This window comes from Rhipicephalus sanguineus, chromosome 3 (assembly GCF_013339695.2).
Source record: "Rhipicephalus sanguineus isolate Rsan-2018 chromosome 3, BIME_Rsan_1.4, whole genome shotgun sequence".
Taxonomy (NCBI): domain Eukaryota; kingdom Metazoa; phylum Arthropoda; class Arachnida; order Ixodida; family Ixodidae; genus Rhipicephalus; species Rhipicephalus sanguineus.
This window is the reverse complement of record NC_051178.1, coordinates 163,344,916-163,369,986: the sequence shown is the minus strand read 5'-3', so window position 1 is coordinate 163,369,986 and position 25,071 is coordinate 163,344,916. Positions and strand designations below refer to the sequence as shown.

General features: G+C 50.7%; 1 protein-coding gene across 1 annotated transcript in view; it reads left to right on the top strand.

The window, feature by feature from the left end:
• Positions 1-25,071, top strand: part of LOC119387620 (serine/threonine-protein kinase 17B) — a 245,222-nt gene that overhangs the window by 194,119 nt on the left and 26,032 nt on the right. Inside the window, exon 3 of the mRNA XM_037655065.2 lies at positions 21,129-21,341. Coding sequence (XP_037510993.1) covers positions 21,129-21,341 — 213 coding nt within the window. The remainder of the gene's footprint in view (positions 1-21,128; positions 21,342-25,071) is intronic.

The following is a 25,071-nucleotide window of genomic DNA, read 5'->3' as shown; positions in this document are numbered from 1 at the left end:
TATACTTTAACGAGCTGCATTCTTCCTGCCCTCTCGCCCCGGCGACGCGGCTCGCTATCCTAACTCGGCATTCTACTAGTCTGGTTGCCGACGCTGGACCGCCTCGTAACTCAGCTCTCGCGTGCGGCTGACGTGCCGCAGCAGTGAGTGCGCGGATCGGAAAGGTGAGAAGGAGAGGAAGGCGTACGTGGCGCCGCGCGCAAGAAACTCGAGCCGGGTCATTGGCACCACGCGGTGTTCCGCTTGGTGCAGCTTTCGGAAGGGGGGAAAAAATTCTTTATTTTTCCGCATAACTGGCACTATCTAGACTCCTCTATCTGGCATACGCGCACGCATCGATTAAGCTCACACGGTGCCCGACACAACGTCCGACTGAAAGAACGATACTTCTGGTCGCGTCTTATCTGTGGCATTGGCGCCTCAGCTGGCACTATATGATGTTTGACTCCCGATGTTCGCTTTCCAGTGTGTCATCAAGCGAATCCAATACACCATAACATCAAAAGATCAATACATTTCATCTTCGGGAGCAAGTGCGTTAGAAGGGGGTGATGCTTGGGAAATTATGGCTGGCGAGGGGCTGAGCGAGTGGGATCCTCAGCACAAACAGCGTAACATTATAACTAAATTTCCTCCCTTTGCAAGTGCACCTAGCTCACCTCACTTTCAGCGTCAGGGGAGCAGCGTGCGAATCCAGTAGCGGCGCCACTGTTTCCGCGTAAGCAAATCAGTGCGTGAGGAACCCGGCCCCTGCCGAGTGGAAAAGAAATTGAAAAGGGGGCGTTGCTTTTACGCTTGTCTATTCCTTTCGAGATTAGAAAGAGAGGTCCTGAACCCCGCGCGAGGCATCGCGCCCGTTGCGTCACACAGACACACACGTCTTCCTCCTACCGAAGCTTCGCGTCCCGTCTAATCGCTGTAAAGGCGGCAGTCCGAACACGGCAGGGTGCATGGACCCTGCGCTTGTACAGTATAGCTGACTGCCATTGCTGCACTGGGCTTCCACCACTTAAGCCTCGCGGCTCTCCGCCCAGAGGCACGCTGATGTACGATGCGTATATATATACGCCCCTCCCTCTCTGGAGGCACGCGGAATGTTGCGCCGCCGAGCTGCGGGAAAGCCAGCACGCTGTCTCTTTTAATTCCCTCGCCAGAAATCAGTCGTTCAACTCGGCCCTGGCGCCGACGTCGTCTATGGCAGACAGAAGGCGAGGGCCAACTAGTGTATAGATGGGCTTCGCCGCCGGTGCTGGCTGATGCGCTTGCTTGCTCGCCGCTCGGAATAAGATCTCCGTGGCGACTCACTCCATCGGTGCTTTTCTGCAGAAGCTCCACGGCATGCCGCCGCGATTGCTCGCTCGCTATTCTCCCGAGTTCATTTTGAGATCTGTGCTGGTGGCTGATGGGAGATATGTACTTTTGCGATTAAGGCCTTTTGGATGCATTACGGTTGGCACACGGCGACGCGCGCGTTGAACACGCTTTCGATTTCGCCGTCGTTGCGAAAGGTGGAATGGCCGGAGCTTCTGGATCTCGACGAGGTTTGTGCAAGTGGCCCTGAGACGGCGACGCGCTCCCGTGAAACGAAACGGAGGCAAGGAAGCACTATGATGACCTAACCACAAGAATAGTTTCTCTCCGCGTTCAATCAACAACATCGCGATTTCCCCCTCTCTTTCACTTTCTCTTTCTAGCGTTGCTATATACGTAACCTCGGGAGACGATAGTCCGTGAGGTTCGCGATTATCGCAACGTATTCGCGGTGAGCCTGCGTGTGTTGGCATAGCAGAGCGACCACAAATATATTTGCAGTCCTACATGCAAATCGAGGAACCGAATCTCTCTGTTTTTGCTACCGTTATGAAGGAGCTCCGCGTCATCCATGGACCCTATGCAACAAGCTGTCGCATTCTTGCGTAAACGTTAAGCATTTTGACACTTCCCTATAGACCAGAATTTACGGTTGGTATACAGGCCATATTGGTGGTCGCTGTAATTCAGGTCGTCGAACCTTCATTAACTTACCAATACTCAAAGAGAAAACAATTGGTGAAAACGACGAGTGTTCTCATTACTTTGCTTAATTCCTCACGTGTTTCGCATACCGTGGTTGTTTCCGCCAGCAAACGCGCTTGGCTTTTCCTTTTTGTTTTCTTTTTTTTATTTCGCAGACAGGGCGCGGTGCTGCACGGCTGTGTGGCCCCGCACTCCTTTTCCTCCACCAGAGCTGCGATGACGACGGAGGCCTTGACTCGTGCGCGCGATTTATGAGCGCTTTGTCGATTAGTACGCCGAGCCCCGAACTTGCCCCGGGTATATGCTCTACGCTCCAACATCGTGTCACGCACAGTGCATGGCGTCGAGCCTGCACACGCTGCCGCCGGGCGGGGTCGGGTCGAAAACCGGAGTGCAGAAAATAGCAAGGCCTATGGGAGGGCGACATCTCTTGAGTTCTAGGTCGTCGCCTCCGTCTTTGCGGCCGCGACATGACCCCGAGAGAGGGAGAGAGAGAAAGTGTGTGTGTGTGTGTGTGTGTGTGTGTGTGTGTGTGTGTGTGTGTGTGTGTGTGTGTGTGTGTGTGTGTGTGTGTGTGTGTGTGTGTGTGTGTGTGTGTGTGTGTGTGTGTGTGTGTGTGTGTGTGTGTAAAAGAGAAAGATAGTGAGTGAGTGGACGTTGTTAAAGGTAGCGGAGTGAGTGCCTCCTCCTGCTCCATACCCACGAAAACTTTTTGGCGCCGCCGGTAATTAGTCCTGTTCAGGGAGCGCGTTAATGACTCCCTCCCGCAGGCGGCCGGCCGCTCCTATACCAGTTATAGATGCCACGGCTCATTCGTTGAGCCTTGCACGCTCAGAGTCGCGTGCACAAGGCGGGGCGGGCGGCTTCGCACACGCGCCTCGTTCGAGCTCGTGAAGCCGCCCTTTTTGAATGGGCCCCTTTTCATACGGGGCGGGAATCTTGCTCGTGCGCACCGCGCGAATATTAAAGCTGAAAGAAAACGGCCCTCATCACGTTGAAACCGCTTTTGAACCAAGGTCCTGATTGATTGCCCTCGGTGGTCGCGAGAGGGCACTGCAGTGTGTGTGTGTGTGTGTGTGTGTGTGTGTGTGTGTGTGTGTGTGTGTGTGTGTGTGCACGTGCGTGACGATGTGAATTAACTGGCGTGGAGGATGCGAAGCTTCTAGGGGGAAGGATTATATATATACACGCATATTCCGGCCAGGAAGAGGGGGGGGGGGAAAGGGTGATGCAGCGATAAGATCCATTCGCCGTGCCTTCCCCCACCGCCGGTTAATTGTTTTGTCATTTGGCCGCTGATTGATGACTGCTTGTCTTGCACCTCCCACGTTCTATAGCGCGCCAAACCGTACAGCGTTGAGTGGCCGATCTAAGGGCCTAACCATTTCTTTTTTGTCTTCCTATCCCGAAGCGGGTTTTCTTTCGTTGATCGCGTCATTCTGTTATACTCTGCGCCGTTTCGACGAAGCAGAAGGTCCTTGGACATCGGCCGAAGGCCTCGTTTCATTTACATCGCGGTATACACTTCCGGCCCGCCGCGGTTTCGTGCAACGCAAGGCTGTGCATATGAACGTGACCACCGCGTCTTCTGCGGGCAGTCGTGATGGACCCTCGGTGCATATAAAGGACTCTCGCTTCTTGGGCGTATACAACATATCGAGGTGGTTTTCCGTCTTAACTGGCGTTGAAGCGAGGTGCTTAGCCCCGCTTATCGCTGCTTGGCAGTCGCTTTGCTGGCTTGGCCGGGACTGTCTGTATATAGCGTTTACGTACGCGCGTGCGCAGTCGTCTAATTGCTCTTTGTCGTGAGAATCATTTCTCTTTCTCGTTGGAGGTCATTTCACTGTACCTATACTGCAGTGGCATAGAAAACGAGAGACGAACAGAAGAAACTGATGCAGTGAAAAAAGAAAAACAAGTCGGTAGTTGCGAAATGCAATCGCGCTTTTGCGACGCACATAGTTATAAATCTCCGCGTGGCTCGCCGTTTTACGGCACTGAGCTTGGCTTGGCTTTCGGCCGGCCGTGCAGCTCTGTCCCCAATCTTTTTCGCATTCGTGCGCTTTTGGCATATAGCTGTGTACGTATGCGAAGCGCGATAAGCACGGCATCGCGCGCGAATCCACAAACTCTGGCGCAAGGGACCGACCCTCCGGTCTCTTCAAGGTGAAAGTGGCTCCCGTTTTCTGCAATTGAGTATTCACGGCGCGTGTCGTCTCGCCAGATGCTGCTGCTTTGCGCATGCGTGACATTGTGCGTTCCCTGCAGAGCCGCGAGTCGAGTTTTGATTCATTGCGAGCCCGATTGCGGGCGACCCGCATGGATGCGGCTCTGTTACCACACTGACCTCCGCGAAGACGATCGGAAAGTAGGCACGACTTTGTGATTTTTCAAGTCGATATAGGAAGATTTCTTGGCGCGATTTTCATTTTTACTGCTTCTGCGCTGCACGCTTACGCGGCTGTGCCGAAGGAAACTCTGTGTTCTGAATAAAATTGAGGCATTATCATTTGAACGGTCTCTTAAGAAATGCTGCTCGAGATGAGGCCTCGCATTTGATGCTTAATTATCGGTGGCTTCTACAGCTCTAGAACACTTTGAAAGACTTTGTGACACGCGATGGTATATGTACGTCAAATAGTAAGGGTTACAAGGTCAACGTATAGAAAGATGGCATGATACTCTCTAGCTATACCGAACAAGTGCATGTGGATGATATCGCGGTATGCCATTATTATCGTGTTATTTAATCGCCAGAAGTTGAGTTTGGGGGTTCCTAGTACGGCCGCCTAACTTAAGATAGCTGTGACAAATAGTATAGGCCGAGTTGAGGCAACAGCGTGATAGACGGATGGCAAGAAGCGTTGATTGCAGAGTTTCCTATTGATGATGATCATTATAATGACGAAATATATCCCATTTGTTTAGGTTTGTACCAACCGATTAAAATGCTGTGTAGCGATTTAAATCAGTGAGCTGTGAATTAGGCACTTTTGTTTTCGCTCACGACTACGTATATACATACACCTGCTTAAGCGAATGTTTTCAAATAACATCGAAATAAAAAGGGCCGGGGGGGGGGGGATACTGTACTATGCATGACGCCTATATCAAGCCTTCATGTACTGTATATATCTGAGTTTCCGTACGTGCCTTAATTCTCGGCATCGAAAACCTCGCACCTTGTTGAGGACATTTTACTTTAACCTTCGCGCTAATACGGCCCTCTTCGTTCTTATACCAGTTTGCATCGAGTCCTTGATCCGCGTTATCTTACGTGGCAATCAGATCGAGCAAGGGGGCGCGAGACAGATATTAAACGCGACCGCATTTGTATGTAGCCCCGTTTATACACGTATACGCCGAACAAGCATAACGGTGCACCGCATGTGTATACCGGTTTGGTTGGGATACAAATATGGCATATGCGAAACGCGCAGGGGGGGGGGGGGGGGGGGGGGGAGGAGAGAAAAGAAAAAAAAAAGAACTGTGCACGGTAGAATACAGGTTGTGTCGTACATACGTACGGGTATCTCGCATTCCTGCATAAAACTGCCCCCCGGCTTTCCGCTCCCATTGCTGGAGGCAGCGGTTAGGAGAGATTCAGTTTCCTTACCGACGCGGGCGCATGCGGTGTATAACGACCGTGCCTGCCACGTGGGCTGGCACGCGCGTTAGGGATTTACGGCTTTCTTTGTTTATTATTATTAATGTTTGGCCAGTGATCAAGGGCACAGTGCAGTGCCGTGCGCTGCTGCCAGTTGCGTATTGAGGCACTCCTTGTAAACCTTCCAGGAAAGAAATTAACAATAAAATAATTCCACTGGCACCTCCAGGCGGCCTCTGATTACACGAAGCTCCTCGGCCGTTGGCGAGTGACGTAAAAGATGTGGCTCGCGGGGAACGGACAGCCTGCGTAACGCCCACTGCCCCCGAGCAGAGAGCTGCGCGCGGGCGCGTTCACAAAGCCACCTTGCACTCTCCGTGGCCTCTGGCTGCCGAACGGTGCCTCACGACGGCCAACGTATAGTGTATTGTATATACTGTATACACACGCAGTAAGTATAAGCACGCTTCACGTCGTTATGTGAACGAACGTATAGACATAAAGAACACGGTGAGTCTGTACAGTTGCTGCGGCATGCCGACTCGGCAACTGCGGCTACTCCACCTCCCTCCCGCCTTCTTTTTCGCCAGTGTCCTGCATACAGCGAGCACTCGGAGCTTTCATTAGAGCCGCACAATTTGTTTTCGCGCGATTACTCACTTCGGAGTCCGCTTGGCTTCGAGTGCACGGAGGGTGTGAATGTTCTCTGTGTGAGCACCGCCTGGCCTAGTTTTTTTTTTTTTCTTTGTTTTTTTCTCCGATGGACGTATACCCCCCCCCCCCCCCCTTCACGGTTCTGTGTATTCCGTCACAGCGAAAGAACGAGAAAAACTAAATGATTTAGTTCGTGCAGCACGCCGTCTAATGAGGGGAAAGTGGTCAAGGCTGTCTCGTGCATTAGCAACGCGGGAGCAGCTGCAGCATTCGCCGGCATAGCGCGCTCCGTTTGCTCGTCGATGCTTGTGTATGTGTGCAGTATACGTAAACGCAGACACAAGCGCACTTGGTGCGCGTGTGTGCTTCACAAGTGTACCTATAGGCCGTGTAAGCCGCGTATACATATGGCTTCAGCATTGCCGGCCGCTCCACACGCTTCGAAGGCAGTTCGTGTGCTGTATACATACAAGAGTCGCCGGGTACCAACATGTGTGCGCACATGCACACGCCCTCCCGCCCGCCGATAGCTGCTAACGATCGGCTTGTATATAAAGTCGCGCCGGCCCTTTTATTGATATACGCACGGCGTGAACAGGAGCTGTGTGCGCACTGCCTCGCGATCGGTGTTGGACGAACGCTGGCTGCGATCGGGTCCTTGAATTTTCACGAGGCGCCGCTGCTGCTACCTTGCACTCGCCGTCGTCATTATTATTATTATTTTGCTTTCTCAGCGAGCTATGCAGGCGCCCGTGTCGATAGCGAATGGATTAAAGACCTTGCACAAATACCTGCATGTTCGATCGGTCGATTTGACGGCAAACTTGCCGTGCCTCAATTAAGCATCTGGCGATATCGTGTCAAATATGCAATTGCTTTTCTTTCTATATTTCTTTTTTTAAGTAACTCGCGTTGTGTCGCAAGGCACATGTTTATCAAACGCGACCTTGCGTTCCATTTTCTTTATATATATATATATATATATATATATATATATATATATATATATATATATATATATATATATGCGCGGTGATATTGACACGAATAACTTTGCCCAAGAGTTGGCGTGGACTTCGAAAATTGCAGCGTACATGTTACTATCTCAAAATGTTCGTGTTGAACTGGAATAGCGAAGTAAATCCGACGCCGTATATAGTCTGCATGTCTTACGAGATACTGCCTATCTGCGCTCAGACCTTGATGCTTTTGTATGTCGATGTCGTGTGAAAAGGCGCTGTGATATCTTTATTTTTTGTCTGTTTCCTCATCGGCTCCCATGTTGTCGCTTTACGTATACTATACTCAATGCAGTGGACTTGTTTTGGAGCTTCGTTCCTAATGCTTTTTCGAATCGGTTTTTATCAGTGAAAGAAAAAAGAAAAATGCCCTAAAGTACGAAGGAAAAGGGAACGAAATATCGAGTGTAATTCATTTCACTACTGAAAGTTAATAGCAAGCACCACATCGGCACCCAGTCGAAGCGTATGAGGAAAAAGACAAAGGCGACTAAAATTCGCAGATTGTGCGGCGCTGTACCAAGGGGTTCACTCGTCTGTCCATTCTTGTCTTAGCAAAACTTCGTTGTACACCAATTTCTGGGGGAATCGTAAAAAATAATTAAAAATTTCAACAAATTAATGCTTGGCTATGGTACAGTTGGGACTCCGCATTTATGTACCTCGCACTCAAGAGTTAGCATCATACAATAGCGCCATGCAGTACGCGCGCACGTCAGTTCACACGTAAACAATCACACGCGTAGGCAGGGATTAACACCCTCAAAGTTTCAGTACACTGAGGACACTTAGGCCGTGAAGTTACTTTCGGTTTGATTTTTCGGTAAAAACAATGGAAAATTTTCTTGTTTTCTTTGGACTCGTGTTTTCCTTGGCTCTGTTTCTTCACCGTCTACTATTATACGACATAGCATACTGGGTCTCTACGTTTAAATCTATTTCTATTGTCTTTGTCCTCTCGTTTCTCAGACGTCGTCTATCCTGTCCATCATTTCCCTTCACACGTATATACATGGTATCATCCGCGTCTCTTTTTCTATAAGGAGCTGTGGGGCGTAAACACATAGCCTCTCTATAAATATAAGCGAGGTCTCTGGGGCAGCTGCATGGACTCACGGTCGCGTGTCAAATTCACGCCTCCCGCTGCGAATCTTCGTTCCGGGGCGACGCGGCGTTGATCCCTCTTGTTTCGCAGCATGAGGCCACGTGCACGCGTTGCTGTTTTTGGACAAGGTCCGAAAAAGAACCACGCGCGCGCGCTCACCGATTGTTATTATACTCGCGCCGGAGTCTGATCGTCGTGATGACCGTGCCCGTGAGTTCCGTACGACGCTTCGTGCTGCAGGCACTCGTTTGTTTGTTTGTTTGTTTGTTTGTTTGTTTGTTTGTTTTGCGCAAAACAAAAGGTCGTATACGAAGCGACGCTAATGCGGGGCGTCACCTGTTTGCGCGCCGCTAGGATAAGGAGCTGGTTGGTGCGCGAGCTTCGCGGTCCTTTTCGGCGCGTCGTCTAATGACGGGCTCGCCACGCCGCGAGACCAAAAGAAATAAATAATGATAAAAATGATGAGGAAAGAGGAAGCTGTGGCCGGCTCGCTGACTGGGGTTTTCCCCCACGTTTGCGTGTGTCTGATGCTCTTTCTCGACACTTTTCTCGAGTGTGGTTTCATTTCCGCGCTCGTTCTTTCACGGTGCGAATCGCGCTGCCTTTGTGATTCGGAACGCAGAGAGACAGTCTCTGTTTCTGCGTCGTTTCTGAATTTGTATACCCCGTATGCATGAAATTAGCAAATTGCACTTCAAATACTGCTGTGTATATATAGTTCCGTCTCTGGTGTATAAATTACACGTGCCTGGCGCGTGGTCTGGCTGCCTTTCCTTTTCAACACGCTAATTAGGAGGAGGGCACGGTTTTTCTTCGTGCCTCAGCCGTGTGCCAGACTTTTTCGCGTAAAAACGTAGCTGCGCTAAGAACTTAGACTAAGAATAAGGCTGCAGAGAGGCTAGCTACGGGGAATGCAGCTTCTCAACTCATCAAATTGTCCGTGTCCGTCTTGTACTGCAGGTTGCAGTTTCGTAAAGTAGGTTAATTATATGAACCTGCGTGAAACTGGGCCTGCTTCGGATTCGGGAGACGAGAGGTCATTCCGGCGGTTTCCTGTTCCTGTCGGATCGCCGCCGAGGCGATCGCCGTTTTCGTGGAGGCCATTTTTGTACGCTTCCACGGCCAATCGTTCCACGAAAAGAAAAAAAATTCATAAAAACGGCACCTTCCGTTTTGAGAAGTCGCGACTGATATTTTTGAAGTCTGCAAACTGGAGTGATGGTCGACGTATACCTCCTGTGTATGTTCTTCCGCGCGGGTGAACTTTCCGCGTACCCTTTTGCTTTAAACCTGTGGCACATTTATTTTCGTTTATAGCGATAAGGAAGGAAACTTGAATGCAATAGAGCGATGACGTTGCGTTCCCCCTTTCTTGGGCTCCCCTGACCCCCTGGTAGAGCGGCCACATTCGTTCTACTACTACTACTACTACTACTACTACTACTACTACTCTCTCTCTCTCTCTCTCTCTCTCTCTCTCTCTCTCTCTCTCTCTCTCTCTCTCTCTCTCTCTCTCTCGCTCTCTCTCTCTCTCTCTCGCTCTCTCTCTCTCTCTCTCTCTCTCTCTCTCTCGCTCTCTCTCTCTCTCTCTCTCTCTCTCTCTCTTCTCTCTCTCTTCTCTCTCTCTCTCGCTCTCTCTCTCTCTCTCTCTCAATTTTGAACTCGCGCCTTCTTTTTCGTTCTGGAGCGTTAAACTATACAGCAAAGTTCTTCATGCCGCAGCACGTGGCCACCCACGTCGGACGGGGTGTCGTCGAGGGCCTGTTATCTCGAGCGTATATGCCTGAATACGCGCTTTTCTTTCGGCGTTGCAATGGGCCTTTCTCACTTCATTTGCAGCCGACGTCCGCGCACTTTCTGACGATACTGCGAGAAATCTGAGAACTCTGTAGTGGTGTCGCGTTTTTCTCTTTTTTTTTTTTAAGTGTGCAAAACAGGTGACTCGTAATGCACGCCTGCTTTACCCGCGGTGTTTGTCAGTTGATACCGTTGGCTCCGGGAGATTACGGTGTGCAGACAGTGCGCCATATATATATAGTCTGTGCAAAGAACGCGCGATACTGCGCTTTCGTAAACACGTTGGTGCACGCACACACAGACACGCGAGAAAGAAAACAAAAGGGACCTGTCATGGAATGGTGCAATATATCTCGGATCAAGAACCATTGCTGCTGTGAAAAGGGTTTCAATTTGAAGTACTTGAAAAATTGGGAGTACTTGGTAGTACTCTTCAGGTAATTCAATTCATTTTTCTTTCTTTCGTTATTTCTACTCCATTCATTCATTCATTCATTCATTCATTCATTCATTCATTCATTCATTCATTCATTCATTCATTCATATTACTTCGCGGCGCTGTCGCCAACGTCGCCTCGCTCAGAATAAAGTCTATAGACTTTATTCTGAGCGGTACCAGACTTACAGCGCATCTGTCCCTCTAGTCGAGACGATGCCGCTTGTAACCCGGACATGGCGGTATAACCCGGGCCCCTTTTGTAGCGCGCATGTAATGAGTGCTTGCGTGAGTCGCGCGGCATCATGCGAAAGGCGAGCGCGCCCCGCGCTTCTCGTGTGCGTATATACGTTCGTTTTTGCGCTCTCGTAATTGTACGGTGCTGCTGCCGCTGCTGCCGGGGTTGGCCACTTACAAGCGGTTCGCTGGACGCTGTCCACTGGGACCGAGGAAAAAGAGCGACTATATACTTCTGGCATGGAACGCTATTTACTTTCAAAGCTCACGCTATACTTGAGCACACTCCCGCGCCAACTCACTTTCTTCCTCCCTTTCTCCTTCGCCGAGTGCCCGGCTTAAAACACCTCCCCGTCCGTGCGCTCGTGTGTTTTTCAGCTATCTAGCAGTGCAAGGACGTTCCCGCGTTTGCTTGCAGCGCGGCCTTTGTTCGGTGTGTAATCAAACCGCGCGAGTTGTGCATCGTTGCTATCTCTGGAACAAAGACGGAGGATGAGCAACTCGTTGAGAACAGACGAGGAAATCTTGCTCGATTACGGAGAAGAAAAAAAAAAAAGAAGAAAATTAGCGGTGTGTGCTTGCCGTGTGCTTTTAAGTGCCAACCGCTGTTGCTTCGCGGCTACCTTGTTGACCCCACCATCAACGGGCTGATATCTGCGGGATGCATTGCGGGCTCTCTTTCTACTGCTCCGTAGTTATCTTTCTTTCTTCATTAAGCGTCCCCGAAAGCAGATCGTGTATGTATACTGTTACACTCTCTGTATATCTCTATGGCAATGTATAGTCTTTGAGTGCTATTGTTCCTGCTATAATGCTATCTTAAGCCTTCCCTTAGGTCAGGCGGTCTCTTCAGAGTTCTGAAATTGCGAAAACAATCTCGCCTCTGTGTGTGTGTGTGTATACTTGGTTAGCTATTCACGTACGAGTGTTTCTGCGACTGTGTTCTTTGGAAACGTGTATAAAATAGCGTGCGGTTTCTCGCCTGCACGCAACTGTGTGCTCCACATTTCTATTTGTTCCTAAGAGGACAGCCAACAGAAATGGCTGTAGCTTGGGGTGCTATTCCGGACAGTGTCGAATCCACCATGTTGTCAAATTCCGCCATTTGTCAACAACTCTGATTGGCCTAGAGGGCTGCTGCGACCTCTCTGATTGGCTTAAAATGCCGCTGTTAAAAAATTTGACAAGATAGCGGAATTCTGCGGTGTCCAGAAATGGCATTGAGTTTCCTACAGTATTTACTAGAGGGAACTGTGGCGCTGCGATCGTCCAGCCACCACGGGAATGATGGGTAGTGCATGTATTTGCCTAGTCTTCGTGCTTGTGGCTTCTAATGCTTTTGTGGCTTTGTGCATTGTTGTGTTTTGGCTTTTCTTTCGTATAAAAGAACGGCTCGTTGTGAACCTCGTGACGACATTTGAATTAGTGAACCTAAAAGGGTCGAGTTGATCAAGTGGGACTGCTGAACTTCTGGCGAACTTCGTCTTGCGACAAAGCGGCTACAGGCCACACGGAGCCGAAAGAAGGAAGTTTAGGCGAATCCATGTACCCATGCTGGCTGAAGCGTCATGCCATCATTCCCATTATCATTCCCATCATTCCGTAATCTGTCATTGCCATGCTGGCTGAAGCGTCATGCGTCGTAGCTCCCATAGACGCTAGCGCCAGATTGCCCCCTAGTGTCCTATCAAGAAACTCTATGCAGAATAGCAGTCCTGGTTCCTATACCCTTGTGATTGCGTGAAGTGGCAGCATCCGCGCAGTGGCGTGCAATGCGTCGCACGCCATTCCGTGAAACCTCCCCCGTAAACTTTTTCTCTTTACATATGTTTTTGCTCTAGTAGCTCTCGTTTCTGTTCCTCGACGTAAATCCGCCCTCCGTGATTCAGAAAAGAAAGAACGGGCAGCGTAAGGTATTTTGGCGGCGGCAAGCGCGCTTCTCGTATCCCACGTGCTAGACGGCGCTGGCGCCACCGCGCGTAACAAATTGCCCTCCAACGCCCCCGGCGCTTTCACGTCGGCAGTCCTTGCAGTGGTCATTACTCATTCACAGCGACCGGGTAAACAAAGCTCTCGCGTACACCGAACGCAGCCAACAATGGCACGCACACCCTTCGCCGCCGCTGCGTGGAACTGTATAGTTTAGCACGCGGTAATAAGTTTCCCGAGCTCTTTTGTAGGCACCGTGTTTTTCGCAATGTAACGGGCTGCGCTGTGCTGTCGCAGGTCGATTGTGTTCTGCACGTGGGATCGGCTATAATTTCGGGGTTTCATTCTATCCCACAACCCCAGTGGGCTCGCGAAATAGCTCGAGGCAGTGGAGGTCTATACTGATGGCTCGTCTTGTCTGATAAAGTATCTCATTTTCTTCATTAGAAATAAGTTTATTCTCTCTCGTATTAAAGAACGGTCCCTCCGGAGCCGTAACTTATTTCGCTTGCTTTGAACGCCGGAAAGTTGAATCGAGTAACCAGGCTCTGAGATAGGCTTCGCTTGGTGACACGTGCATCCACGACACGCAAGGTGGCAAAGATCCGAACGACGAGATGTGTTTTACATTCTGACCAATTCTTTACGCTTTAAAACAATGAGCTGTATACACCAGCAACGTATACTATTCAATCACGACGTCATCGCCGGCTTTAAGTTGTTTGTAGGAGCTATTCTCTACTGATGTCATTCCGTGCTGATGCTATTCTGTACTGATGTGCCTTTCAGTCATTGTTCATCTATTCCATTCACTACGTTGCTCCCAAGGCAGCGAATTCGCTACGTTTACGTTTGCTTTCTTCGACAGTGCAATCGAAATCAACCGACATTCCGAAACTCCCGCTTCTCTGCTGGCCTTTAAGCTTCACCGAAGGTGTATTGATGCAGAACGGACGATTTAGCAGAGCAGATAAATATATATTCTAAATAACGCGAATACTTATCCGGAAGCTGGGAAGCTACAGTGCTGGTGGTGGCATCTTGTGGCGCTGCAGGTGCACATGAACTATACAACGGGTTTGCATCGACGCTTTTTCAGCGACGTTAAAACTCCCCATTGAATAGTGGAGTTGTATTCAATAAGGTGTCTTGGATACGGTCATACGCCTTACACTTCCCTCTTACCAGGTGGACGTTTCACCAAGTTAGGTCTCCCAAGCGCTGCACGGAATTATCGAGATGAGAATGGGGAGCTGAGGCTTATGTTGTACCGGTTTCTGCGTTATGTACCGACCGGCTTTTTCTTTCTCTGGTGCACAGGCTTCTGCAGTGCTGCCCGTAACAGGCCGCAAAGTGCGGTGCAGCCCAGCGATGGGAAGGGGGGCCGCCGGGGAGGGCGGCAGCGGCGCCACCGTAGCGCGCGCGGCTGCGCGCCCAAGCTGAGAACGACCTTGGCAAGGACGAACGCGGCTCGCCCTCGCAAGCCGCCGCCAGTCGAGTTTTTTTTTCTTCTTTTATTTCGTTCGCGGGGCTCTCGTCTTGCAGTCCGATGTAATGGTTGGCTGCTCGGCATTGCTGTCGCCCCTCTTGATTCTTTTCCGATGCGGCGGCTGTCTGGATGGCGGCGGCTGGCTTGGCCGGAGTGCACCTTTGTGGTTCTTGTTTTGTTGTCTGTCATCCTCACCCCCTTCCTCCTTCTCGTCCACATTCTCTTCCTACCAACGTGGCGTGACCGGCGATCCAGAAAGATTCCGTTGCTGCGTATGCTGTTGACTTCTTGATGCACTCTTCCGCCGCTGCCTGCATCGGAGTACCACGAGGAGATTACGATTCGTGTTTTTAGCACGTGCCTTGTTATCGGCATAGCTATTCTCCCTCTTTTGAGCAAAGGATCGCAGCTGCCAGTCTCGATCGACCTGTTTTAGGTGCCGAACGGGCTCGTATCACTTCATGTACGGCACTTTATAACTTCTCTCTCTTTCCTCCCACTCCTTCTTCTTCTCTTTATGCCTGGAATTCACGGAGAAGGGATTGCAAAGAAACGTGCGGGTTTTTCCTTGCGAACCTTGGTCGCTTGTATACAGTCCGTTCTCTGCCTCGTGATTGCGCGACTCTTATATTGGATAAAGGAACTATACGCGGCGTCGATATAGATCTTTTATCTGTAAAAGGATTCCGTGCGCTGTTTTGCGGAAGTGACATGCTGCACATGTCTTCCTGCTGCGTGCATACGAAAAGACGTTTGAGGTTTTGAACGACGCGAATGTCATTGCTCGGGCGATAATCCTTGAAATATTGGTGCGCGGTGTGCACGCGTGCGCTTATTGCACGCTGCTGTCGGTTGTGCGTTATTGCAACAGCTGTCACGCATCGCTGCAGTATAGCGCTAAAGCGCGTGTTCCGCGACGGGAACTCACGTAGAACGTGTACCCTTGCTCTTCTGCCGTGACAAACTTCCTGGAACATTTGCGATGATGAAAGCGTGTTGCGCGTTCTCATCGCAAGTGCAGCTAGCTGTTCGTCAGCAAAAGCAATGTTCAATTATTCGATGACGTCGCGGAACATCTATGTATGTTATTTCTGCCCTGCACTTTTACTGAACCGCGTGGGAGCTTCCGGAATGCTACAAACACACACACCACTAGACATTCCTCGCAGCCCCCCGCTCCGTATTGCTATTAAACAGCCTTCACTGTAGAAAATGCTTATAGCATCCGTTCCGGTTATTATACAGCCGTCGCTTTGCGAACGGTTGAAAAAACTGCACTGCGAGACTTAAAATGCAGACTACGTGAGCGCTTGCTGTAGTTCACATTTGATCCCCTTTCCGGTTTTCATTTCGGTTGTGTGCTTAATCCAAAGGGCTTTCAAGAAAATACCGTGCGAACAGCGAAACACCGAGCTGCGTATACGCACCTCATGCTCAAGCGTATAGATTTTAAACGCATGTATAGAGCAGAATTCTTCTCGGATGAGTGCATTTGCTCTCTTCACTCCCTATCCTTTATATTATTGATTTACTTACTTTTCTTGTTCCACGCACACTTTCATTCCTCGCTCTCCTTTTGTTCCGGTTCAGCGCCGTTTTGGTGAAGCGTGAACAAGTATACAGCGAAGGGGAAACCGCGCGTTAAGCTCGTATATGCGCGCTCTGCGGGAACTGCGCCATAAACTCGCGTGTCATACCGTCTGCAGGTACTATAGTAAACAGAAGCGCAAGCATGCATGCTGGAGGAATGTGGCTATAGCATCTTCGCAGGAAAGAAGCGCTTCTACATACAACTTCCCTGAATCTAGCCGACCCTGACGCGTGCTTTGCTTCTCGAAGCACAAAGAAGTGAGCGCGCAGTGCATCACGGGATACATTCTCGCGGAGGTCGGCACGCTGCGGTCGCCTTCCGAATGCCCGTCACGTTCTTTCAGTCTGCACGAGCTTTCAAGTGCTCGCTGACGGTGGTATGTGAGCGTGTCTTATAGCTCTGCGCAGAGCCCTGTATGCTAATACGACACGATGCGGATTTTCCACGCACTGCCCTGTGTGGTTGAAAGGACGCGAAATGACTCTTTGCACTCTGACGTTGTGAAAAGTGCATGCACTATACATTAGCTGTATATTTTTCATGAACCGTGTAGTATACAGTCCCGGAAGTGAGCTGGCTATATTTTGCTTACCTCAAGACCTTAAACCGTCCGCGATTCTGGCTTTCGCAGATTCTCGCGTAGCCGCTTTGTTCGTACACTGGTGTTCTCGGCAATCTTGAACCAACTTGTGCATGAATCGGCGCTTATCTTGAGGTCGCGGTTTCGATCGGCACATGCATATGGTTACCGTGGCGACCATTCCTGTGAGTTATACGTTGCCTATATATGTATGGGACGACACTTCGTGCATCACATATTGCAAGTCCGTTAAAAACTTTTTTTGTTGTTTCTTTACTTGGATTGGTGCTGTTTCAGTCATGTTGCATTGAGACAATAGTTGTCTGGGGGCCTATACCGCTTCACGTAATGCGGAATACCACGCGGAATACCATTCATTTTGCTCCGTGTCGCTACGCGTCACTCCGCACATAGGGGGGAGGGGGGGGCATGACGTATTTCGAAATGGCCAAGGAAAAGCGCTCGTTGGGAATAGTGTTCCGTATCCCGCGGTAATGTATATAGGCTTGCTGTATTGACATTTTAGTGAACGTGGTGGTGTTACTTCGAGCACCAGTGCGAATACACCTTATACACCTTAGGACATATATAACCCCGGAGGTGGCGAGCTTCTGTACAGGCCACACTATAGCGCTGTGGCATATCGCATGCACACGGCCGGCAAGGGATGTGCATGACTGTGCACGTTTGACGCTTTGCTGTTGCGCCGCGTATTCTTACCGTCGCTTACGCGCTGCGCTTGACGCCTTCGCCGTTTCGCACGAAAGACGATATGAGTGAAACGTGCCGCAACGGCAGCATGCACCGACAGCAGCAGACGCGCGAGCTCCCGTGTGTCGTAGCCGAAGGGTTGCGTGTTGCCTCCGGATTCGCACACACTGTGCCTTGCATCACAGTCACATACACACATGTCGTTGTTGGTTGCGCGTAACGTCGCCGGTTCGTATAGCACGAAACATGCAATGGCTCGGTACACGCGCTGTCGCTTGTCGAAAGTTCGTGGCGTTCGAGGCCTCTCGTCAGTTTTCAAGCACAATACCTTGTCGACCCCGTCGTTCGATCTCATTCGCTCGCGTGTAAAACCCCTCTTTTTTGTGTGTGTGTTTTTTTTTTCCTGTCGTCTGCTCTTCGTGTTGCCCAACAGCTCTTCCTCGTTGATCCTGTTCACTTAGGATGTTCGAAGTTGTCGTCACTTGCTCTCTCCGTTCAGAACAAGTGCTTCGGGTTTAGATGAACGAGTGCGTATTGGTCCTGTCTAGTTGAGTCGGGCGTGGCGTCAGCAGCTCGGGGAAAAAGTGCGTGAACGTCCATGCCAACCAGGCGCATAGGAATGCGGAGCGCGCATATATCTGCGGTTTCCTCCCCGCGTGGCATGGCTGGTTGAGAGAGAGCATGCAGAGACGACGCTTCAGACAAGGCTGCGCGCAGCACGCTCGAAAACAAAAGGCCTTGCTCGAGAGGGGAGGCGGTTGCGCATGATTGACGCCACTTTTTCCTTCCGTCCTCGGTCTAACCCTCGTCGCCGTACCCCGTCGAGCTCTTCCACAGTGGCAGGTCCGGAAGTGTCAGGTCGCGGCGGGATGTGCGTGGCCTCCTCCTCGTGCAAGAGCGCGTTGTCGCGCGCTCTCGCAGTCGTCCTCGTTTAATTTGAGCTGTCGTTCCTCGCGGTCACCCCGTAACGAGTGTCTCGCGGTGGCCTCCGCCCACGTCCATGCAGCTACCGTGGCTACTAGAAGGCCCATGGCGCGATGGTCTCATCTGGACCGGCTCATACAGGCCTGAAGTCCTGTCTTTCTCTCTCTCTCTCTCTCACTCTCTCTTTGTCTCCGTACAGAACCTCGCGCTGCAGGCGTGCATCGTGCCGTTTCATGATCGCCGTAATGATGGACGCGCGCCGCCGTCTCTTGTCTCAGCAGCTCGGCCGGTGACGCAACCGTTCGCTTTTGTGTTCTCCGCATCGCGATCGATCAGCGGACGGGATTCGAATGCGCGCACATGCATGCTCATCGAGCAATGTTCTAACGGGGCGGCGGCGGCGCCGTGGCAAGCCTCTGACTTGCGAGGCCGACGGGCGGCCCTAACGTTATCGCGCCCTTGCCATTCCTTCTCCGACCGTGCGCTCGATCGCTACAGGTCGTGCGTAACGGGCGGCGAAGGCTCAGTTGCCGATCCGTTGTGTCCCGACGTCGCCGCTATAGCCGCTTATTATTCTTTCTTTATGTTTTCTTTCGGGAGGGGTGGGGGGGGGGGGGGACTCGAGAATTCCACGCGATCGTGGCGACGGAAGAAATGTAAGAGTTGTCCATAGTTCGCCCATGGGGCAGTGCTGGCCACTGTCTCCGCGAGAGGAGAAATGGGCGGACACGGCCGATTGCGCAGTCGCCGCGCACTGAGTTGCGCTCGGAAATGGACGGCGTGACCTCGCATTGCGTAGTACAGCGTCTCATCGGCCGATTGCGGTGACGAAACGGATCTCATTGGGCACGCCATCGGCTCCGCGAAATTCCTCGCAGCAGTGTACACCTGTACTTTTCGATTCGTCCTTTAGGCCATCTATGTACATTATACTTCGGCGCGTGTTTGTTTAGTCCTTCTTCATCTTTGCACAACGCGTCTTGCTGCTGCAGTGAGAACCTCTCATAAAAAAAAAAGAAAATCTGAGTGGACAACGAGGTCATTACACTGAGATGTACCCAAGTTAGTGTTGCTATTGTAACAGTGGGTTGCCAACCTTAGCCGCCACTGGCCGACATTTAGCCAACTTCAGGCAGCATTAATTTGACCAACATTGACCATCAGTTAGCATAAGCCAAGAATAACCAGTGCAGGTAGTGTGTCAGTAAACACGGTAATTTAATTCGGTCAGAAATTATCGTCGACGTCGTATACCCATTAACAGAATGGTGTGGGAAAGGCGCACGGAGGCATTGTCTTCAATAAAAGCGCAATGCGCTTGTTCTCCTGAATTTTCGACGACGGGGGCTTCGATACATGTTATCGCACCATTATCTCTGATAGTGTCCGCTCTCGTATGCGAGATATAACGGGATTTCATTGATGGAACGTTGATGCGTGTCACGCTTGGGGCTGGCCCGAATGCACTTTCCCGTTACATTTTCTTTACGGCCTATACACGTTTACTCGGTATGCGGAGTATCGCGACAATCGCTGCATATATGTCCTCGCCTCAGCCCAGTAGGGAGCCTTCATGTGTGCGCGCCCCCTCCGTTAAACGGAGGGGGCGCGCACACATGAAGGCTCCCTACAGCCCAGAGCAACGCAACGCCGCCCCGCGTTGGAATCTCAGGCATGTGTTGTCGCCAAGCCGCGCTATAGCTGTCACCGGATGCATATATGCGGCGGCTTCCGCATGCAAGGCTGTTGCGCAGGGGGCGCTCGCACGCTGGAGACTGCTCGTATCGACTAGCATTTTCTCAAATATTCTGCCTCTCTCTTTTCCTTTTACAGTATGTGTGGTGGCTTCGGGCTAACGTGTGGGTTAAGTATGTGGTTCGGTAGCGGTAAAAGGGCTGCCCGCCGAGATCGCCCGAGGGAAGCTCGGAAGTCATTATCGGTCTCGTTTCGGTTAAATAGCCGAGCCGATTGCAACGTGACGCTAGCCAGTAGTCTGATAAGCCTAACGCAACTGGAACGCGCCATGTGGTTTGCTCCGGCTGCGCTGCAGCGCCCAGTAATCGGTGACCCCCTTCTTCGTGTGTTAATTAACTACAACTTTAACTTGCTTTTGCGAAGGTGCTTGGAATTTGCTGGCATGGAATGCGTCCCTGCATTCTTATCTTTCAGTACGATATTCACTGATGCGATACTTATTGTTTATTTAATGACCGCGCGGGCACATGGAGTAACAGTGTACCGAGGAACATATGGAAACTTGAGTTGAAAGTGACGTCTCTTAAAGTGACACTAAAGAGAAACAGTGAATCGGTTTAGATTGATAAATTGTGCTCTGAGAACTCTAATGTCGTTAATTTCACCGTCATAGGTTCATTAATAGAGGACAAAATCAAGTTCAAAGTTTCATTTTTGAATGTCGCGCCGAAGTCTCCCCGCGTGACGTCACGTATTTCAAAGTCTATTTATATTAATGAGAACTAACAGACAGCAATGCCAATGTTATGCTGTCTGTTACTTCTCATTAATATTGTGTATAACAAAAGAAAAACGAGCCCTTAAAAAGTAATCTTTCCTAAAGTCTATTTATCGTATTTTGGCGCCATTGGCTCAACAATATTACCCCAAACTTGGTATGTTAAGTCTATGGCCCCCTCAGAGGACAATGTACTTCATTTTTACCGATTAGGAACTACGTAGTCCCTAGTAGGCGCCGTCAAAACATGTGACGTCACGGCTAATGGTGCGGAAACTTCAAGGTGGCGTCGCCACCCGCATTTTGTTTTTGCGCGTTTTCTCGCTTTACTAAGCGTCTTCTCGCCGCAAGCGTGGTGTTTTTGGTATCGTGGAAGAGTCTAATATGAGAAAAATCGTTTTGCTCTTTAGTGTCCCTCTAACTAATAAAGTGGAGCTTCTAAGACTCGCTAATATAATCGTTTATTTGTTCTCGAAATACTATGCTTATAGCGCATGTTGCGCACAGGCGTGTGACCAATAAGCGAGACGTTTATGTGTGTGTATGCTTTCTCTTTGCAGGGGCAAGTTCGCGACGGTGCGTCGATGCGTGCACCGCGAGTCCGGCCGGGACTTCGCGGCCAAGTACATCCGCAAGCGCCGGCGCGCCACGGACGTACGCCACGAGATCGTGCACGAGGCGCTCGTTCTCAAGATGGCCGAGCCTTGCTCGCGCGTCGTCGACGTCAGGGAGGTCTTCGAGACGCCCTCCGAGCTCATTCTCATTCTCGAGCTGTGAGTCACTCCTTTCAGCGCTATATAAAGCAGTGCTTATCGAGTCGGTAGCGTGTACACTTGGTACATTGCTAAGCTTCTGTTGTATGTGGTAAATTAGAGCGCTGCTACAGAGCGGCCGCTGATTTAGAGCAGATGACCTGGCGGTTATGCCTGCAGTCTTTATCGCTTGGTGCGTTATTTCGATTATCCTCTTACTTTCGATTATATTAACAGTTGCTATGCCTTTATACTTCCATGACTAACGAGAAAGTTCTGTCAGTTCATTCATTCATTTATTCATCCATTCATAGCTGTTTAGCGTTACGGTAACTGCTTTCACCGAAATATCTACATTGTATAGTGCTCAGTGGCTTCCGTTGGGCAAGTGCAGACATTTTTCTTCATGTACTATACTAGACGAGAGCATCTGATTTGTTAACGTTCCGCTTTAAATCAGGAAACCCCACAACCCTCCTCTTACGGATTTCCCTAGAGGATAGGATGTTTCCCATGATTAGGGCCAAAGTAAACTTAGCGCAGGGTTCGCTTATTGGGCAACTGCAGAAAAACCAACGCCTGCTCAACTTCGTCTGATACGGGGCCTTCCCAGTGACCCCAGGCACAATGCAACAGATACGGCGCGTACTCTGACAACAGGCCTGACACGCGCGGGACAGCGGCCAATCGCCCGCTCCCTCACCCTAAACTGCCAGCTCAGTGTACCCTAAACGCCGGGGCGCTGCCATGCCGGAAGATGTACTTATTCAGTCGTCTTTTACGAAAATTCGCCACCGGGGATCTGAACTTAGAGCCTCTAAACACCCAAACGCGTCACTCACTGAAGTTTTTCCTCTCTTTCTCATACGTGTACTTACATGCGCCGAACATTACCTGTTTATGGAGATTTCCCCTCTCCCGGAAGAAAGATACTTGTATACCCCATCGGCTTCGCGTGTTTCTCTGATTGGGCAGCGCCAGCGTTGGGTACGCACATATGCATGCACGGAAGCGGCACGTCTTGGCGTCTTGACCGCGGAAACTGGACCCGTTACCCGGCCCGTTACGCTCTGTGCCCCTCAGCTGTCCGTTATACAGCTTTCGTCTTTGCGAACCACGTTCGTTTCCACCGCGCACGCGAAAGACGGACGAGCGTACGAAGGCGCGCCTCGTGCCGTCCTTGCCGCCTCCTGTCCGCCCCGTACGTCCGGGCGATTAACCTCGGCTGACACATCCCCGAGCGCGCGCACCTTCTCCGGCACCTGCGCGCGCATCACTTGCCGCAGCGCGCAGCATATGTGTGTGTATATGCTTCTCGTCAGCGCGTGCTTGCGCAAGAAGCAGAAGAATACGAGACGCGGTTTCGGGCGCCGGAAGCACATCCGCGTGCGCGAACGCTCCCGCGTTGTCCTTTAGTACGTCACTTCTCCTTCGTTCTCTTCGTTTGTAAGTTATTGTTTCGCAGTTCGATTCGACAAGGCAACAACTTTTGCGAGGCCTAAGGAGACAGGTGTCGGTAACGGAACGTTTTTCCATGAGGGACGGAGCAACTGGCCGCGCATTCGACGTGGGAGAAGTGTCCGTGTCCCACCGGACGCGAGGCACACGCATGCAGAGGTGGCTGGTATCACCCAGACTGGGAGGACCTTCTGTTCTCTTTCTTTCTTTCTTATAATGGTACTGATTTCCTCAGGAAGTTTAGTCGGCGGCCTTCGTTTGCGTCTTCGTGTGGTACAGCTACGGGTATGCGCACGTCGCATCAGCGTGCCCTCCCCTCGCATAAGTTAGACCTTGTACTGGCTTACGTGAGCTTTGCAATCCGTCATATAAGGTATGTGCGCGTATCGGCGTTGCAAGGTTGTCGTTGCCGCTTCTGCTGCGAGCCGCGAGAGACGTCCTTACATCCTCCGTGCCTCGACGTCACCAGTAACACAGTTGGCTGGTTTTTACCCGCTCTGTGCAAGAGAGCAGTAATCTAACTGTGCGATGGCCTCGGGCGTATACTCTATAGCAATGTATACGACACTGGCGGCGCATACAATCCGCTTTAGTGCCAACCCCATTTCTTTATTATCTTTTTTGATAGCTAGAACTGACCGGCGTAACCGGTAGCAATTTAACGACGTTAGTTGAGGACGTGGCGCTGATGGTCAACGGAAACTGCGGTATGCCAGCTGGCTATATACCTTAAGCGTTGGACACTTGGCGGCCGTTTTCTTTTTCGTCACTGGCTTGGCGACAAATTCAGGCTGCATGTCATTAAGCCGTATACAAGCGCGCCAACAAACAGGATGAGCCCATCTCAAGGTAGCTCATTTACAAATAAGCGAATTGAGAGAGAAAGAAAACGCACACAGGACGAGCGCGAACTAACAACTGTCACATCTTCTTCACATGTTTCAGCAGCGCGCTATTTCAGCAAACGCGGCTGCTGTAGCGAGCGAAGTGACCTTCGTGCACTCTGTAACTTCATGTAATCTTGCGGTGAAAGAACAAGACGGAGCGAGGGGACATGGGATCGCTTACCTGCGACAGAACTTTTTCTTTCTAGTTTTTTGTGTCATCTATTAGTGTACATTTGAGAACGTCATATCCGTGACGGAAATACGTCAGTGAAGTCTGGTGGACCCCGGCATAAAACACTCTCGTGTTGAAAAACGCATTTAATGTGAACGTTTCGGAAAGAACGAAAACGCAAACTTATCGGTCTCTTAATTGATGTTGACCTTATAACGGTGTTATTTCGTACAGAGCTGAACACGCTTGTCTAGTACGCTGTAGCGGCGCTTTCCGGACTGCACAGGCGATGTACACCGGTAACAGCACGCTTTATATTCACCGCATCCACTGATCACGAACGTTCAAATGTGGGATATATCGAATCGGCTGCTATATCGCTAGACGTCGCCCTCGCTGTTCGGAATGCGCTGTTCTTCCATACAATCTTGCTGAGCTCTGTACTATGAGCTGTATAGAACGTCTGGAACTGGCTATCACGTCATCAGGAAACGCATCACGCCATATTACCGCCCAGCTCTTTCTTCCTCACCTCGTGTATACGTGAATGCAACGAGCACACGCGAACTTCCTTTGAATCGAAAGTGTCTGGAAAGTGCAGTCTCGTTCTTACCTCCCTCCGTTGCATTTTTCCCGCCCCATTCTGTAATAAACGGAGTCGCACCATGCTATCCCGTCGCTTATAGATAAAAGAGCGCTGCTCTATACACACATATGCGTCCGGGTTGGAAAGAGAATGGGCCGCGTGTTTCGTCATACAGACAGCGCCGCCCTTCTGAGGCTCTATAGCTGCGTTTTAGCGCCAGATGTGAAAAAAGAGACGTGGGGGACGACGATTAACCCACATGTCGGGAACTCTTATGTGGGAGCGTTTTGAACGACGCGCGCAGCCGTCGTCACGTTGCGTCAAAAGCCCGTTCGCGCGTTCTTTTACCCTTACCCCCTTCTCACACATACGCGCGCATACCGCTTCCTTCAAAGCTGTTCGCTTTCTCCAACTCGACAGTGGAGTTCGGGTCCGTTTATGAGGTCTTTTTTTGTTCGATTCCTCCTCGCTCCGGGATTCTTACGTGTGCGTTCGCGCACACCTTCAAGCTGAGGACAGTGCACACGCGTTGGTGTTCTAGAATAATAATAAAAAAAATGCAGAACTCTTTCTGATTGTTGTACTGTTCCACACTATGTAACGGTCCGAGCTGCAGGCAACACCAACAAGAACAAAGAAAGTGTACGC